This window comes from Hemicordylus capensis, chromosome 6, assembly GCF_027244095.1.
Source record: "Hemicordylus capensis ecotype Gifberg chromosome 6, rHemCap1.1.pri, whole genome shotgun sequence".
Taxonomy (NCBI): domain Eukaryota; kingdom Metazoa; phylum Chordata; class Lepidosauria; order Squamata; family Cordylidae; genus Hemicordylus; species Hemicordylus capensis.
The window spans coordinates 74969025-74985584 of record NC_069662.1 but is presented as its reverse complement, the minus strand read 5'-3'; the positions used below and the strand labels follow the sequence as shown (position 1 = coordinate 74985584).

Here is a 16560-nt window from a genome sequence, read left to right as displayed (position 1 = left end):
CAGGACGGGACAGGACTGGCCAGGAAAGGCGGTCCTGCAGATAAGCAGGTGCTAAACTCTGAAGGGTTTCAAAGGTGAGAACACTTTGAATTGGACCTGGAAGCAAATAGGTAACCAGTGCAGCGACCGCAAGAGAGGTGTTACACTATCATATCTTCTAGTACCCATAAGCAGCTGGGCTGCCGCATTCTGGACCAACTGAAGCTTCCGAGTATCTTCAAAGGCAACCCCAGGTAGAGTGCATTATAGTAATCCAGACAAGAGATGATGAGGGCATGAGTTACAGTTGCCAAGGCCTGCCAGTCAAGATAGGGCCACAACTGGTGGACCAGTCAAAGCTGGGCAAAGGCACCTTTGGCCACAGCCGCCACCTGCTGCTCGAGCAGGAGCTGCAAGTCCAAGAGGACCCCCAAGTCACGAACCACCTCTTTCAGGGGCAGCGCAACCCCATCCAGGGAGAGACTCAGACTCGGCAATTGGCCAGATCGAGGAGTAAGCAAGAGCAACTCAGTCTTGGAGGGATTAAGTCTGAACTTGTTTTGGCACATCCAGACTCTCTGACAGCCTCCAGACACTGGGCAAGCACAGAAATGCCATCTCTGGAGTGGCCTGGGGTGGCAATATACAACTGAGTATCATCAGCGAATTGATGGAATCTTACCTCAAATCAATGGATGATCTGCCCCAGCGGTTTCATGTAGATGTTAAAAAGAATGGGTGCGAGAACCGAGCCCTTAGGTACCCCACAAAGGAGTGGCCACAGGGCAGAGCACTCGCCACCAATGCACACCAACTGAAAGCGCCCACTAAGGAACGGAACCACTGCAAAACAGTGCCCCCAATACTCAAACCACGCAGGTGCTCCAGAAGGATACCATGGTCGATGGTATTGAAAACCGCTGAGAGATCTAAAAGGACCAAGAAAGGGGCACTACCTTCATCAAGGTCATGATACAAGTCATCAACCAGAGCAAACAATGCCATTTCCATGCCATGCCATGGCCTGAAACCTGACTGACAAGGATCTAGAAAATCAGCTTCATCCAGAGCTCTCTCAAGCTGGGCATATTCAACCTTCTCCAAAACCTTTGCAAGGAAAATAAGGCTGGAGATTGGTCTATAATTATGAAGGACCTCAGGATTGAGAGAAGTCTTCTTCAAAAGAGAACACACCACAGCCTCTTTTAAGACTGCTGGCACAGACCCCTCAAGAAGAAAAGAATTCACCAACTCCTGAAGCCAGGATCTTACATTCCCACTGGCTACTCTAATAAGCCAGGAGGGGCAAGGGTCTAGGCTACAGGTCACAGCACCCAGACCAGAGATAATCCTGTCCACATCCTCTGCCTCAGCAGGCTCAAAAGTATCCCAGATGACATCACAAGACAAGATCTCCATCATCTCATTGGATCCTGTGCAACTGGAGTCCAACTCTCGCTGAAGGCGAGCGACTTTATCAGCTAAGAATCTAGAAAACATGTCACAGCGGCCAGATGGAACCTCCATTGGATCCTCATACCCAAGCAGGGAATGGGTAATCCAGAATAAGGCTGCTGGACAAGAGTCAGCTGATGCAATAAGAGCAGACTTTGCCGCCCTTATAGCCACAGAATACTCTTGAAGATAAGAGAGTAACCGTGCTCGGTCAGCTTTGGCATTAGTTTTTCTCCAGCAGTGCTCCAGGTGTCTCTTAAGGCGCTTCATCTCCCTAAGCTCCTAACCAAGGAAGCCAGGATCCATGAATCTTGAGAGGCCGCTTAGGGACAATATCATCTAGAGCCCTCGTGACCTCGATGTTCCAGGCTTCAACAAGCTGCGCTGGAGAGGTGTACAGCAGATTGCTGGGAACATCCCCAAGAGCCCTCTGAAAACCATCAGGATCCATAAGGCGCCTGAGGTGGACCATCAAAGTGGGTCCACTACCCCTGCGGAGGCAAGGAGCAGCAGTAATCTGCAGCAGTAATCAATTATATAATACTAACTGAAATAACATAATCCTCCATGGGGAAAAATATGGCCACAATCACATTTGTTGGAGTGTGGGGGGGGGCAGAAGGCAAGCAACAGACAACATCTTTGCAAGAGGATGTTTACTTAGTTACACTGAAAGATCAAGGAAGCTGTGTTTCGTATCTCCCATGTTCCTAAAGGAGAAATAGCCTGAGCTGTGAGTGCCAAGAAGATGAAGATAGGAGCAGAGCAGGAGGGGGCTGGCTAAAAAGTGTGTGGAGCATAAAGTGTCTTTTACTTCTCTTGAGTGGGGAACCCTGATCTTATTACTTCAGCTCCAGAGATATCAGGCAGATCTGTGGCATCACTTAAATTAAGGGAGGGATAAAAGCACCCCCTCCACAGTAATAAAAGAAACACTGTTCTGCATTTAATGGTAGAACAAAGAAAAAGCCCCAGAATAACGGACCGTGGTGTCTACAAATGTACAGAGCCTTTTTATTTCTACCACCATTAACTGTAGAGTGTGTTTCTTGCATTTCTGCTAACTGAAAAGTGCCCTTCCTCCATACAGCCAAGATTAAAGAGTAGGGATTCCAAGGCAGATGAAATCTTTCTTGGCAGGGGTGGTGGGGGTGCTTTTATCCCTATCTTACTTTAAGTGATGCCACAGATCTGTCTGATAGCTCTGCCCAATATCAATTTGTTACCCTCTGCTTTGTTACAGGTGAGGTACCAGGGTTGCCCTCTGCTGTCGTTGCCGTCACTGTGAGAGCAGTGAGACTGAAACGGTTCATCATACTCTTTTACACTATTAATTCTATTCAGATGTTAGATCTCAACTTCTGTTAGATACAAGAAAACACCCAAATAAGTTGATATTAGGGCCGTTCACACGACCAGCCTTGCCCAAGCTTGCACAGCTCTAAACAGGTAAGGCTGGTCATGCAGAGTGCCAGGATCAGTCCCGATCTCAGCACTCTTCAACCGGCTCCTCACACCTTGTGTGGTGCATTGTGGTATGCTGGAGGACTTCCTCTTCTGGATTCCTGCCCTGCCGCTCACTGCCCTGGCACTCGTGTGGGTGCATGAGTGACAGAGGGACGAGGAGTGGCAGGATCGTCTGCTGGGAGGGAGAGAGGAATCTACCTCCCTGCCAGCCTGCCCCAATGCCAAATTAAATGGTTGTGTGCATGATCTTATTATTTTTTATTACCACATATTTATCACCTGTGATTGAGGCTTTTACCAACTTCATTGTCAATGCGATAAGGATAAAAGCAGAGAGGAAAAGATTGCACTGTTTTCAGCTTTTGCTTGATGTCTGTGCATTTGTTCCTTTGGCTGGTCTTTGATCATAATAAATATACTACACTGAAGTATTATTTTTAACACATTTTTGTGTGCATAAAACAGTTCTCATTGTTATGAAACCCAGCCTAGTCCCCGTGATGCAGTTGGCTCTCCTCTCATGTTACCATGGGACTGAAGTATGTTCCTGCAATGAAATCTGTATTCCTATGCCTTTTAAATGCAACTATATGCCTTAGAGATCACTGTGCTCAAATGCAGATATTGTTTTAATTGCTCAGTTTTGTATTCTCATCAAGCTTTAAAGCAGGAGCTGAAAGACTCTGGTTCACGAAAAGCACCATGGGGAAAAAGAAAAAAGTGCTGTGTTCAACATTTTGTATAGTGGGCCTGTGAAGGATTTATGAATGACCTTGTTTACTGCTGGATTGTGGTTTATGTCTCCTGTACATTCAGATTAGGCAGGATGGCAGATGTTAAACAACTTGCACAAGGAACATTTTGTAAGAGTAACAATTGCTGTAATTAGGGCTTAGAGATTAGAGCAGAACTGAGACTTTCTGTATTATTGTCAAATCCCCATTCAGCCATGAAACTAGCTGGGTGACTCTGGGCCAGTCACTCTCTCTCAGCCTAACCTACTTCACAGGGTTGTTGTTGTGAAGAGAAATCTAAGTATGTAGTACACCGCTCTGGGCTCCTTGGAGGAAGAGCGGGATATAAAATGTAATAAAATAAAATAAAATAAAAATAAATTGCTGCTATTTGCAAGGCTTATGACATGCACTAATTGTATGTAAGAGAAGTATATGGCTTAGCTGTGCCATGCCTGCTCCAACAGATGTGAAGGTTTAGGGCAAAAAGAGGGTAACATAATGTCCTGGTATCTCTGAAATACAGATAGCATTTTAGGGATGAATGATGGATCATGGACCAGTCTGAGTCCAGGGAAATTATTCATAGGTGCTTATTTACTGATAGAGCCTGAAGCTTGGACACCTTTCTGACCAGGTAACAGCTACTAGGAAGGTTAATTTAGAAGAAAGAAGGCGGAGCAGGATTGAGAGGATGGGCTCAAATTGCAGCACCTGGAGTACTGTGTGTAGATTCCATGTTGGGAAACAGTGTACAATAAGTGGAGAAAACAGCGTAGTTCCTCTGAGGAAATGTTTGAGGTGAGATTGTATAAGGCGTTGCTGTCAGGTGTTAGAGCCAAAAGTCCTGAGAATGCTGCTGCTTGTCCTTTTAGCATGTTCACTTTCAGACCCTTGTCTAAACCCTCCTATGAAATCAAGGTCCTTGAGATTACATGTTTCCCTATGTTTCCAGGAACTAGTGCACCAACGCAGGGCGGCCTGCCAGGTGAATTGATATATGTGATGGGTGGAAGCTTTTCTGGAAGCTAAGATTGTGTCTAAGATCTTGTCGGAATAGCCATTGCTGTTTCAAGAGGTTACTTTCAGTCTCCAGGTGGCTAACTTTAAACAGGCCGGATCATGGTGAATTATGAGGCCTTGCTGCAGGAGGTCTGTTGAAACTGGCAGGAATCACGGACACGTTACAGCAAGATGGAGGATCTCTGGTGGAGAGTTCCCAAGCATGAAAGAATTATGTTAAGCAACCCCCACCAGAAGTGGCCATGAGTGCCACACCCCCTGTCTCAGATAGTGAGGAGGAAGGGGATACTGACAGCCCTCCAGCCGACGCAGGGTTACCTGGGGGGGCAGAGCCCGGCTGTCAGTTCCCAAGAAATAGCCGGAGCAGGTCCGGCTGCTGTTCCAGAACAAACACAGCAGTCTGAGATAGCGGAGTCAGGGACTGAGTAATCAGGTGATGAGTTAAAACGGCAACCCCCGATGACTCCGCAACAGAGGAGAGTCACAAGAAGGCACCAACAGCTGCAAACTGCCAGGAGAAGTAGGCAGCTGTTTCAGAAAGCTGATAAGCTCTGAATCCCTGCCAGCTGAGAGTTATCAGCTCAGACTATAAATCACATCTGCAGCCTGCAGCCAGGTGCTGGAAGACAATACATGTCTTGCGTGGAACATTTAACACCCCCTAACCTGAGCCAGAGAGATTCCTAACAGTGTGATAGCCTCTGCGACCCAGACTGGTTTCTGACTGGAACACTGTCTCTTGCCATGCCCTGCTCTGCTTCCAGCTCTGAAGACTCAACAACTTCTCTGCTTCATCCCTTTCTGGACAGACTCCCACACTGAGTGGCTTGGTTGCTGACAATGAGTGAGGATTGCTGTCCAGTTGTTTTAGTCTGTCCCCTGAAGAGCTGATATCATTGTCTGGTAGGCTTGTCGTTAGGTCTAAACCTGTTCCAAAAGGGACATTGTGTTCTGTTGTCCCTTTCCCTGTGTTTGAAGGCGGCCCGGAAGCAACAGAAGGACTCAATGGACCATTTATTCTGCCATGTTACAAGGGTTTTTCTCCTGTCTTTGGTTTTGAGGAGTAAGTCATTTAATAACTCATCGCCAAATAGCTTAGAAACTACGTAAGGGACAGCTGCCAAGTTGGAGCAAGAAGTGGTGTATAACTGCCAATGTTTCAACCAAAGGGTCTGCCTAACTACTACAGTGGAGGTGATGGACCTGGATGCAAAGCCTACCAAGTCCATAGTGGCATCAGCCGTGAAGGCCTGTACCTTTTGGATCTTTAGTAGCATTTCTTTCAGGAATATTGGGTCCTCTGGTAGGTTTTGAATTATATCACTGACCCATAAAAGTTAAGCCCTACAGATAATGGAGCACACTGTGGATGAGTGGATGGCCAGGGAAGAGACTTCATGAGCCCTTCTAAGGGAGGACTCTATATTTTTCTTTTCATAAGGGTCCCTGAAGGAGGTATCTCTATCTTTTTGGAGCACTGCACCCAAAAGAAGGTCCACTATAGGTCCATCAGTGAGGGGCACTTTAAGAAGCTCAAAACTTACTTCAGAGAGAATATAAAGCCTGTTGGCCACTGTACTAGGCTTCCTGGTAATAGCAGGTGATTCCCATGCCTGTTTCACTGAAAAATTCTGGAAAGGGAAATTCTTTTCCCTGCTCTTAGTTTTAGGAAATACAAAGTCTTCCTTAGAATTGGTTTGGTCCTCTTGGAGGGGTATGGAAACCCAGGGTGTGAATTGAAATATTCAGTAGAGGGGCAAAGTAATCTGGGATAAACAATCTCAGAGGTGTAGAGAAAGATTCAGTAAGTTGATCATTGGGCCATTTCCCTTCCTCTCTAGTGTCATTGTTGGGATCCTGGTCCCCTGGGAGTGGTAGCTCTAGAAGAGGGAATGGCCCAACATTATCTGGGCTTGAGGCACAGTATCAGGGACTTGTGGCCCCTGTCTGAGGGGTATGTGAGGATCGGGTGACTTGTTTAAGACCTCAAAAGAATGAGGGGAGCTATGCCTTGAGGATTTTTCTTTCCCCTAACTTTTTTTTTTTAGTTTTTCTGAAGTTCTGGCTTTCTGAGGATGAGGCAGAGGATGATGGGTCTCTCCTTCTCCATTTATGTCTCTTCCCCTTTGATGGCTTGGAAAGTTGGAGAGACTTATCCAGCAGGTCTTTAAACCTGATCTGCCATGCTGGGACACTGTATTAAAGGCATCCAAAGGGGGAGTGGGTGGGCATCCCCAGTAACGTCCACCGGATAAGAGGGGTCCATTGGAGCTGGTCTGTTAAGCCTTTGACTATCCCATTGGGACTCACCATCTACAGGTGTCTGTGGCCCCGCCCCCACACTATCCCATTGGCCCACTCTGCTTTCGCACACTTCTTGAGCCTGGTTGTTGTGGCCTCTGTGGCCTAACTCAGGCGAATGGGCCCAGGCATCCTCCTTCCTTCTTGCTGCCATGGCCCGCATTTCCCTCATGGTGAATGGGGGTTCTTCATGGCTCTTTTGACCCCTGCCACTGTGATCCAGCCCTCTGGATGGGGCTGATGATTTCAGCCTTAAAGGTTTGGTAGGAGCTGGGAGAGAGCTCACCACCAGGAGAGGGATTTCCAGTTGTGCTTGTGGCAGGATGCATGTGGTTTCCTTGGGTCCCGGACAGGATGGGAAAGGTTTGGGGACTCCTACCTCCCTGAGCATGGCATGACTCACAGCCTGGTGATGGGAAGCCCGACAGCCTTTCCCTCCAAATCCCCAATGGTCACAGTAGCTGGGATGGCAGGTGAATATGAGGGCCTCATGGTGCTTGCTGCGCTGCTGGGGGACCTCAGATGAAAAGGGGGGACCCACTGGGATGAAAACTTGCATACTTCTGATTGCCTCTAGGAACAAAGATTTTCCGGATCTGAGGATCCTCTGCATCCTAGCTGTTGGCTCCAGGGAAAATATAAGTGGAGGAACAAGAAATAAAGGAATACAGAGAAGAAAAAGAGCTTCCCCTTTTCCCTTTTCTTTTTGGCAACCAGAGAATGCTGGAAGAAGACAACAATTGAAAAGGAGCTAAAAGGAGTAGCAATAAAATGTGCAAGAGAAGGCTTTTGGGAGAGAGGAACAAAGGCTGCCTCTGGAGCTGATGCAGGACTATCAGAACTGAGTGGGGTTATCCTTCCCAAGGCTTTTTAAGCTTTCTACGTTAATTTGCATAGTGCTGTCCAGTGTTCACTCTAAATTTTATCACCAGTGAGTGGAACAAGTTTTGTTCTGGGTAGCAGTATCAAGGCAGTGTGTACACATAACATTCTCTCTCTCTCTCTCTCTCTCACTCACACACACACACACACACATACACACACACACACACACACACACACCACCAGAAAATAAGTATTTACTTATTACGCTTTTTTTTACATTTCCCCCCACCCCCAGTTCCCCAGCTACATAATACTGAAACACCAAAATATGTCTGTCAGATCAGACATATGAACTGCAGTGATTGGCTGCAATGATTTGGAAGGTATTCTAATTCCTGAGGCTTAAGATAAGGTGAGGGGGAGGTGGGAGGGTGAAATAGCAGTATAATGTTTTAATAGACACTTAGTTTCCTCCAGTGTTAAGAGCTAAATAAGAATGTTAAAAAAAAAATAACGTAAAACCCCCAGAGGAGAGGATGAGAACTGCCTAAACATAAAACTTGTTAATGTTTGAGGTGGCTGCACAGTGGATCTTGCCCTCCTATAGCCCCAGAATGGTTGCAAGACAACCCAATCTGCAGAATTTCACAGGAAACTGGCAGGATCGCTCACCTGCAACGCCTCACCCCCAATCTTAGATTCTTGCAAAAATTGTTTTACCTTCCCTCCACCCCCAGCTCTGGTCTCTCTGGGCTGCCGAGGTCGGGGGGAGCTGCCGCTTCCCATCCTTCTCCTCCTCTGGCTGACTGGCTCTATCTGCAGATCTCGACTCGTGGAACGAGCCGGAACTGGAAGAGGAGGAGGCCTGGCCATGGAGGAGGGAGGGAGGGAGAGAAGGGAGGAGGCCTTGCAGTGATGAGCCAGCCCGGGAAAGTGGTAAACGGGGTACCAGGCAGTTGAGCAACGGTGGTGGGCACAGCAGAGACTGCACACCCGTCAGAAAATGCTGCATGTGGGCCTGGGGGTTGGTGCGACCACCTTAAAGGGAACACTGGTCCTGCTTCTGGAGCAACAGGGAAGTATAACCCATGAGATATCCTCTTTCAGCAGCATGGACATGCTGTTGAAAGATATCCTCTTTCAGCACCATGGACAATATTACAGCATATAGAACAGAGGCCACTGTGATCAAATCACTGTCATAGCTCGGGCCTTTTGTTTTATCCAGCTGTTAGGGTTAAGACACATCAAAATAGCTAGAGATAGACATTTTGCTCTAATATTCCTGAACTGTTTGCATTATACATTGCTCTTATATTAGGTTCGTTCACATGGCTGCTGGCAGGGTATGCGCCCGGTCTGGGTAGGAGAGCTGGACATGCTCCCAATCGGCAGTTGTGTGTTTGAAAACTTCAGGGTAGGAGCAAGGGAGTGTGATTGTATGTGAGGCAGCAACTGGGCAGGATGAGCATGTCCTACCCAGATTCTGTCAGCAACATTTTATTGAGGTAGGAGGAAAATCTGTCCTACTCAGTTCCACCTTGTACACAATCACGCTCCCTTCCTCCTACCTTGATGTTTGCAAACAGATGACTGCTGATTGGGAGCAAACCCAGCTCTCCTACCCAGGCTGGGCACTTCTCCTACCTTGTTTTGTGAACAGGCCTACTCAATTGTACATACACCGGGCATAAGCAGCAGCAGCAGCAGCAGTCAAAACAGCTGGACTGAGTTGCAGACTACTGTCATCTTGTCTCACCAGCCCTTGCTTCAGCTTGGAGCTGTTCCGGAAAAGAGTCAGCATCCAACACAGGGGCTGCTCATATGTTTGCACCCCAGTGAGAGAGGCCTCACCCTTTTCAAATACTGCTAGTTTCCTCCTGAATCTTGAATCTGCTGCAGCTTTAGGAATCACTGGCAGCCACAGCCAGAAACCGCATTAATTTGTTTTTTAATTATATGCAGACCACTTTGAGAGGCTAAATGACAGATGGTGGTATACAAATAAATATATAAATAAAACATTTTAACCCAATGTCTTTTCTTCACTTACAGCAAAGTTGCTCTGTGCTGCATAGTGTAAAGGTGTTGCCCCTTGGCTGTCAGATGGAATGGTCCCAAACTTGTTTCTTTCTAAAAGAAGGTGGACAATCTGTGCATGACCTAAAGAAAGAGCAGAATGGCAAATACTAGGATAAGAACAGCATATTCCTTATCCCAGGAGTTCTCAAACATTTTGATACTGTCACCTCCTAAAATAATATATAAAGCTATGTGATCCCCTGTCATGTTTAATGCTACTGGCTGAAATCCCGATTAAAGACCAGGAACATTTTGCTGAGACCCACAGAATCCATCTTCCTATCAAGGTGCTTTGTCCAGCAATCACCAAATCATGAGTTTATGTACCTAGTGGTGGGTCAATGAGACAGGAGTGGAATTCCATTCACCCTACTGCCCAACTGTCTCGCTACCTAAGCTGTTGGAGGTGGTCTTGGGTCTAAGGAGAGCTGGTCTTGTGGTAGCAAGCATGACTTGTCCCCTTAGCTAAGCAGGGTCTGCCCTGGTTGCATATGAATGGGAGACTAGAAGTGTGAGCACTGCAAGATATTCCCCTCAGGGGATGGATCCACTCTGGGAAGAGCAGAAGGTTCTAAGTTCCCTCCCTGGCTTCTCCAAGAGAGGGCTGAGAGAGATTCCTGCCTCCAACCTTGGAGAAGCCGCTGCCATTCTGTGAAGACAATACTGGGCTAGATAGACCAATGGTCTGACTCAGTATATGGCAGCTTCCTATGTTCCAAGTAGATTTTTAGTCCTAGGGGACTTTAACTTCCACACCAAGGCCCCCTTGTCTGCAGCAACTTGAGACTTCTTAGCCACCATAAAACTGTCTCAATTCATATCTCATGTAGTGTGCCACTTATACCTTTGATTCTGAATAGGACTGTGGTGATCTGTGCTGAAGGAGTTTGTGAATACTTCCTTATTGTAGACAGATCACAACCTCACAGGTCTAGGTTTGCCAGGGCTTCTAACTTCTTAAGGAGTGGGGGACCAATTAAGATGGTCTGCCCATGGAAGCATATGGATCTTGATAAATTTCCTCTGGGGAATTCTTCTGTTCCCAAGACTGGCAATTCTATCAAAGCCCTGGCCAACACTCTCTTCTACTGGATAGAGTCCGATCAGCTCCTTGATCTTCAAAATGAGTAAGAGATTAGAGTGATGGTGGAGGTAAACTTGATGAATATCACAGAGCATGGGCTAGAGCTCACTTTAGAACCTACTCCATGGCAGTGACAAAGAAATCTTACTTCTTGCCACCACTGAATCAACTCAGGGTTGGTCAGCACAGCAGAGTTTTTCTGACTAGTGAGAGGCTTGGCCCCCAAGATGGGGATGAAGAATCTTCTGTGACCCACTATACCATTATGTTCAAAATTCTGAGCATAAATGTACCGCTATTATTCACTATGAACCACTGCTAGGATTGTTGAATTTAGAGCTTGTAGAAGGGACCATGTCTATGCACATCTTAAGCTGCACTATGCCCTTCATGAATGCTTTTCTTGCTCCTGGCCAAAATTCTTGCATCTTGGGAAGCAGGCTCTCAATTTAGGAAATGAAAGTTTCAGAAAATGAGCTTACACTTAAGAAGTATTTAGAAATTCTGTAATTCAGTATTTACCCAGTAAAGCTGCCCAGTGGAGGGGAGTTCGAAATAAATTGTCATAAGAGGTCACATTGCAACCTTCATAGGAGGTCAATAAATCAACTACAGCCACATTCCCATCAGCAACTGCAAAGTGAAGGGGAGTTCGTCCTTCATAGTCTTGCCAGTTCAGCAGAGATTCAGTGGGAGCAGCATCCTGTTTTGTAAAAATGCCAGGCAAATAAGTTAAACTGAGCTCTAAAAGATGGCAGCAGCTAGCTATAGGGCACTGATAATGGGACAGTGTAATTCAGCAATGTAATCACAGGATAAGGGAGACAAAATACTTGTACAACTAAACAGCTATTAAGGGTGTTTAGCTGCACTTATTCATAATATTTAGCTGCACTTATTCATAATATTTAAATCCCCAAAGCACTTTTGATGAAATTACGCAAATATTTTAAGTGGTTTAATTATTCCTTGGAATCTTCTACTGTTTCTGTTAATGTGGATTACCACTGTTCACAGCTTATGCTTTTCTTGTTTTAAATATTCCCACACTCTTCAGCTAGTGTAAGAGAAAACACTGCTCCTCACCTACCTTCTCACAATGGTCCGTGCAACCTTCTATATATCCTTCTAGTCCACTCCACCACTAATTCCCTGATTGCAACCCGGCCCCCACCCCTCTAGTGAAGCCTCCACAGGGGAAAGCCCTGCTTCACAAATGCCTTGTCATGTTTGTAAAAGCATTACTGTCTGTACCAGAGCTGGTCCGCATATCTGTCCTTTTAAAGGAAAGCAAAAATTCTCTTCTCAACCTCTGAGCAGAGGCAGAGAAAGGGAGTAAATGGGTGAGGTTTTTCCAATACCAGTGTAACTAACAAGGTTCCCCACAACTTCTCCCATTTAATTGGAGAGAAGAAAAGGGGACAGTGATGCAAATCCACATCTGTAAATTGACAAGCTTTTGCCTCCACACTTCCATGTCAGAAGACCTTAAAATGTGAAAAAGTCAATCCCAAATATATACAGTGGAATGGGGAGGGGGAAAAATATATTTAATCACTTCAATGGAACTAGCTCTCAGTGTGTGGTTGAAAGAGAGTATGTACCACGAGAAACAACCATTTAAAATTCAGAATTGGAAGGGTTCTAGTTAATTTACATATATTTCATCATTTCAATGGAACTAGCTCTCAGTGTGTGGTTGAAAGAGAGTATGTACCATGAGAAACAACCATTTTAAATTCAGAATTGGAAGGGTTCTAGTTAATTTACATTATCTTTCTGATCCTCTGAACAGATATAGTCAAAAGATGCACATTACCTGTTGCTTATAGCCATTTTTGATGTAGAGAAACATAGCATTTACTTATACTCTTCTCTTAGAGAGAGCCTGGCCTCTCCAAACAGAAAACAGGAGGGATGGCATTTTGAAGAATGTGAACAAAACCGTCCTAATATGATTCAATATGAAGTCATTGTGGAGATGGAAATTCAAAAGGCACTTAGACTACCCTTAGGACTGTAAACCCACAGAAGAGGATAATACTTTAGCATTCTGTGCAATGTATAGCATATGATTTCCATTAAAGATAAAGGTTGTGTGATAATTATTATTTTTTTAACAGAAAGTCTTACCAAAATGCATTTGACAGTATGAACTGCACTGGGATCCTTGTGGTTAGCTGCCCAATGAAGTGGAATTTTGCCTTCAATATCTGGGATTCCAATATTAGAATCATATTTGATTAGAAGTTTCACATGCTCTGGATTATTATAGTAGGCGCTCCAGTGAAGAGCAGTTTGCTGGGGGTGATAGCAGAGATACAAGTTCTTGAACACCACAAGAAAATGAAACAAACCTCATACTATTTTGTGAATTTAATAAACTACTTACAGTAGATATTGAAACAAATTTCTTTGGGGCTTTTAAACAAAGTATAGTAAGTACACAAATGATTTACACATGGCATAAACCTTTTTTAAACTACAACATCTAAGGATTACAGAAAATGAGGAAGACTCTGGTTAATTAGGTGATCTTGGCTTGCTTCTGTTTAGTCTCTGGATGTAACCAACTGAAGGGCCATAAATCTGCTGTACTCAAAAACAGATGAGGTTCAGAATTCATGACAAGCAAGCAGTAACCTCAGGAAGTGATTGCTGAAATACAGCATGGTGCTCTAATTGTACAAAACAGATTCAAAATGCCACTTGTAAATCAATAACCCATAAATGTACTTCAGATATATTCTCAATTGTGGCAATATACAGAAATGTCATACCAATTCCAGAAATATGTTCAAGTAATAGGCCTGGCAAACCTCCAGTAAAAAGGAATTGTATAGGTGTGAGTAAGAAATGAAAGTGGTTTTCATTGCTCATGTCATTCAGACTAGAAGAACAGTGCACAGTGGAACATAAGAAAGAAGCATCACTTAAATACCCAGTTCACTAAGAATTTTAAGTATTTCTAAGTATAGAAATAAAGACAGGTTGCTTACCTGTAACTTATGATTTGGAGGTGATCAATTGTCAGTCATGAGAAATGGGTTACTGCGCCTGCGCAGTGACCTCTCGGATGGATTAACTAGCTCCTCTTTGGCACCCCTCTCTGCCATGCACGTGTGCTGTGCCTTGCTTTTCTTATTATTTATTTATTTATTACATTTATAAACCGCCCCATCCAGAGGCTCTGGGTGGTCTTTCTTGGCAGTCGGATGTCATTTTGTTTCAGTTTCTTGGAGATCCATCTGATGATAGACAACCCACATGTCGTGGGATTCACTGATCAAGTAGGTAAGTCAGTCTTGTTCTGAAAATGCTGCAGCAGGGAGGTACGGGTGTGTCTCATGACTGACAACGGATCACCTCCAGATCATACGTTACAGGTAAGCAACCTGTCTATCTGGAAGTGATCCGTTATCATAATGAGAAATGGGTGATTAGCCAGCTTTATCTCCATGGCGGAGATTCAGAAAGAGGCTCAAAGGGGGGCTTCCATCAGGGAGGCCAAGACCAGGGATAGGCTCCATTGTTCAGTTGGATGTCAAATCGAGGATAAAGATTATTAATGCCCCAGAAGAACTTTTTGCACATCAGGTGCAAGAAAACAGAATGACCTTGCCAGCCAGCGTGCTTTGAGGAAATAGTGGCCAGGTGGACTCACAGGGACACATTAGCTAGGCCCACTTCCTTGAGGCTGGTTAGATATAACAAGACCTGAGTAATATTTATCTATCTATTTATTTATTTGATTTATATGCCACCCTTCCAAAATGGCTCAGGGCGGTTTACAACAGAGAGGCCTTGAACAAGCGGAACCCATGCTCTTTTGCATAAAAAAATGAAGCGCTTCCATTTACTCGTGTAACTTCTCCTGGTGGAGGCTCTACGAGAGTTCAGAAGGATACTTTTCAATAACTGACCTTCCACGCCATGAGTTGTAAGGTCCGCAGAGATGGATGTAATATCTTTCCCCCGTCTCTTGATAGGAGATCAGGGTCCAGAGGAAGGTGGCAATAGTCGTTCATGCATTGTCTTGTATCAGTTTGCTGTTGATCAGGGGCTGATCAACATGTAAAGAAGGGTTTTCCCCCAGTGGTGTTGGAAGGCATCCTCCAGGGAACCATGTCCAACGCCTGATCTGGAATAATATTGCGGAAATTTCTTGTCTGTAGCTGAAGCAAATACGTCCACCTGAGGAACTCCCCATTTTTGTATCAGGCGGTCTAGGCACGACTGTTTCCATTCCCATTCGTGATGTTGTTGGTTCACGAAAGTCCTGCTGAAGTCGTCCGCCAAGACATTTTGCAGCCCCTTGATGTGGAGAGCAATTAAGAAGACATTCTTGGATATGCAAGTCTATAACTGGGTGCTCAAGGCACACACAGAGCACGACACTGTGCCTCCCTGTCGGTTTACATAGGTGATTGCCGAAGTATTGTCCATTAATAACTGCACAATCGTATTCTGGATCAAGGGAGCAAAAGACTTGAGCGCCAGGTAAGCAGCCATCAATTCTAAGAAATTGATGTGTATGCGTCATTGCTGTGTTGTCCACAGACCTTGTACTTGGTGGGCTCTGCAGTGGGCTCCCCAACCCAAGAGGGAGGCGTCCATTGTGACTCACAGTGTATCGAAGGGAACTCCGCTCAGGGGTATCGAAGGGAACTCCGCTCAGGGGTATCGAAGGGAACTCCGCTCAGGGGTATCGAAGGGAACTCCGCTCAGAAGGTTTTCTTTCCTCACCATGTTAGAGATTTTAGCACTCGTGGAGGCATGTCCAGGAGCATCACTTTCCTGTTGATGTTCAGGCAGAACGACCACAGTTACCACAACTGAAGAGGACGCATTTGCAAATGAGTATGGAGAACTGTGGATTTGCATGCCAGCAGCCTCTGGATCTGGTTGTCTCGTTGTCGGGGGTGATCTTCAAAGCGGCTTACAAGGGTGCAGATCTGATGGTACCTGTCGAGAGGTAAATAGGCCATTTTGTTTGAGTATCCAATACGGCCCCTATTGTCGTAAATCTGTTAGCTCGGCTCACCCAACAGGATTTACAACCCCCTTCAGCACTCCCCCTGTGAGGTAACAGAAAGCAGAAGTGAAGCTACACGAAGGAAAAAATAAAAGGCTCACAAAGAAAATAGTAAATGAATTAAGTCCCCCTGAACTGAACTAGGTACCCCCCTCTAACAATAACCGAGTAATAACTGAAAAGAAAACACAGAGTGAAGAATGAAAGAGTGAAGGACACCAGAAACAAGGAATTAACAGAACAAAGCAGGAAAGCATAAATAAGGGCAAACTGGAATTCAGAAAAGTCAGGAATTCAGAATAGCACATGGACTGCGGTCAGCGACATTGCTAACAGCATCTGAGCAATTGACAGACTACTAAATCTATATAGTTCAAGAGAACCAGCAGCCAATCAGGCTTCCCTGAGTCAGCACTTCTGCTTCCTCTCTTGTTATCTCCTGCGCCTGCGTGACTCCCACTGAGCCTCTTGAGATGTCTTCTCAAGACAGGTGAAATCCCCAGCTCCTCCACATCAGAAATCATGTCTGGCAGCTGTTCCAAATCCTCAGCTCCAGAGTCTGGTCTCCCTGCCAA

At 45.3% G+C, this 16560-nt stretch overlaps 1 protein-coding gene across 16 annotated transcripts in view; it reads right to left on the bottom strand.

The window, feature by feature from the left end:
- Window positions 1–16560, bottom strand: part of INVS (inversin) — a 210454-nt gene that overhangs the window by 93163 nt on the left and 100731 nt on the right. For 15 of the 16 annotated variants that reach the window (XM_053262830.1, XM_053262833.1, XM_053262831.1 and 12 more), the window contains 3 exons: window positions 13084–13251; window positions 11473–11653; window positions 9838–9947 (listed from right to left, as the gene is read on the bottom strand). In XM_053262830.1, coding sequence (XP_053118805.1) covers window positions 9838–9947; window positions 11473–11653; window positions 13084–13251 — 459 coding nt within the window. Of the gene's footprint in view, window positions 1–9837; window positions 9948–11472; window positions 11654–13083; window positions 13252–16560 lie in introns of those variants that run through there. The other variant, XM_053262835.1, reaches the window with a different exon arrangement.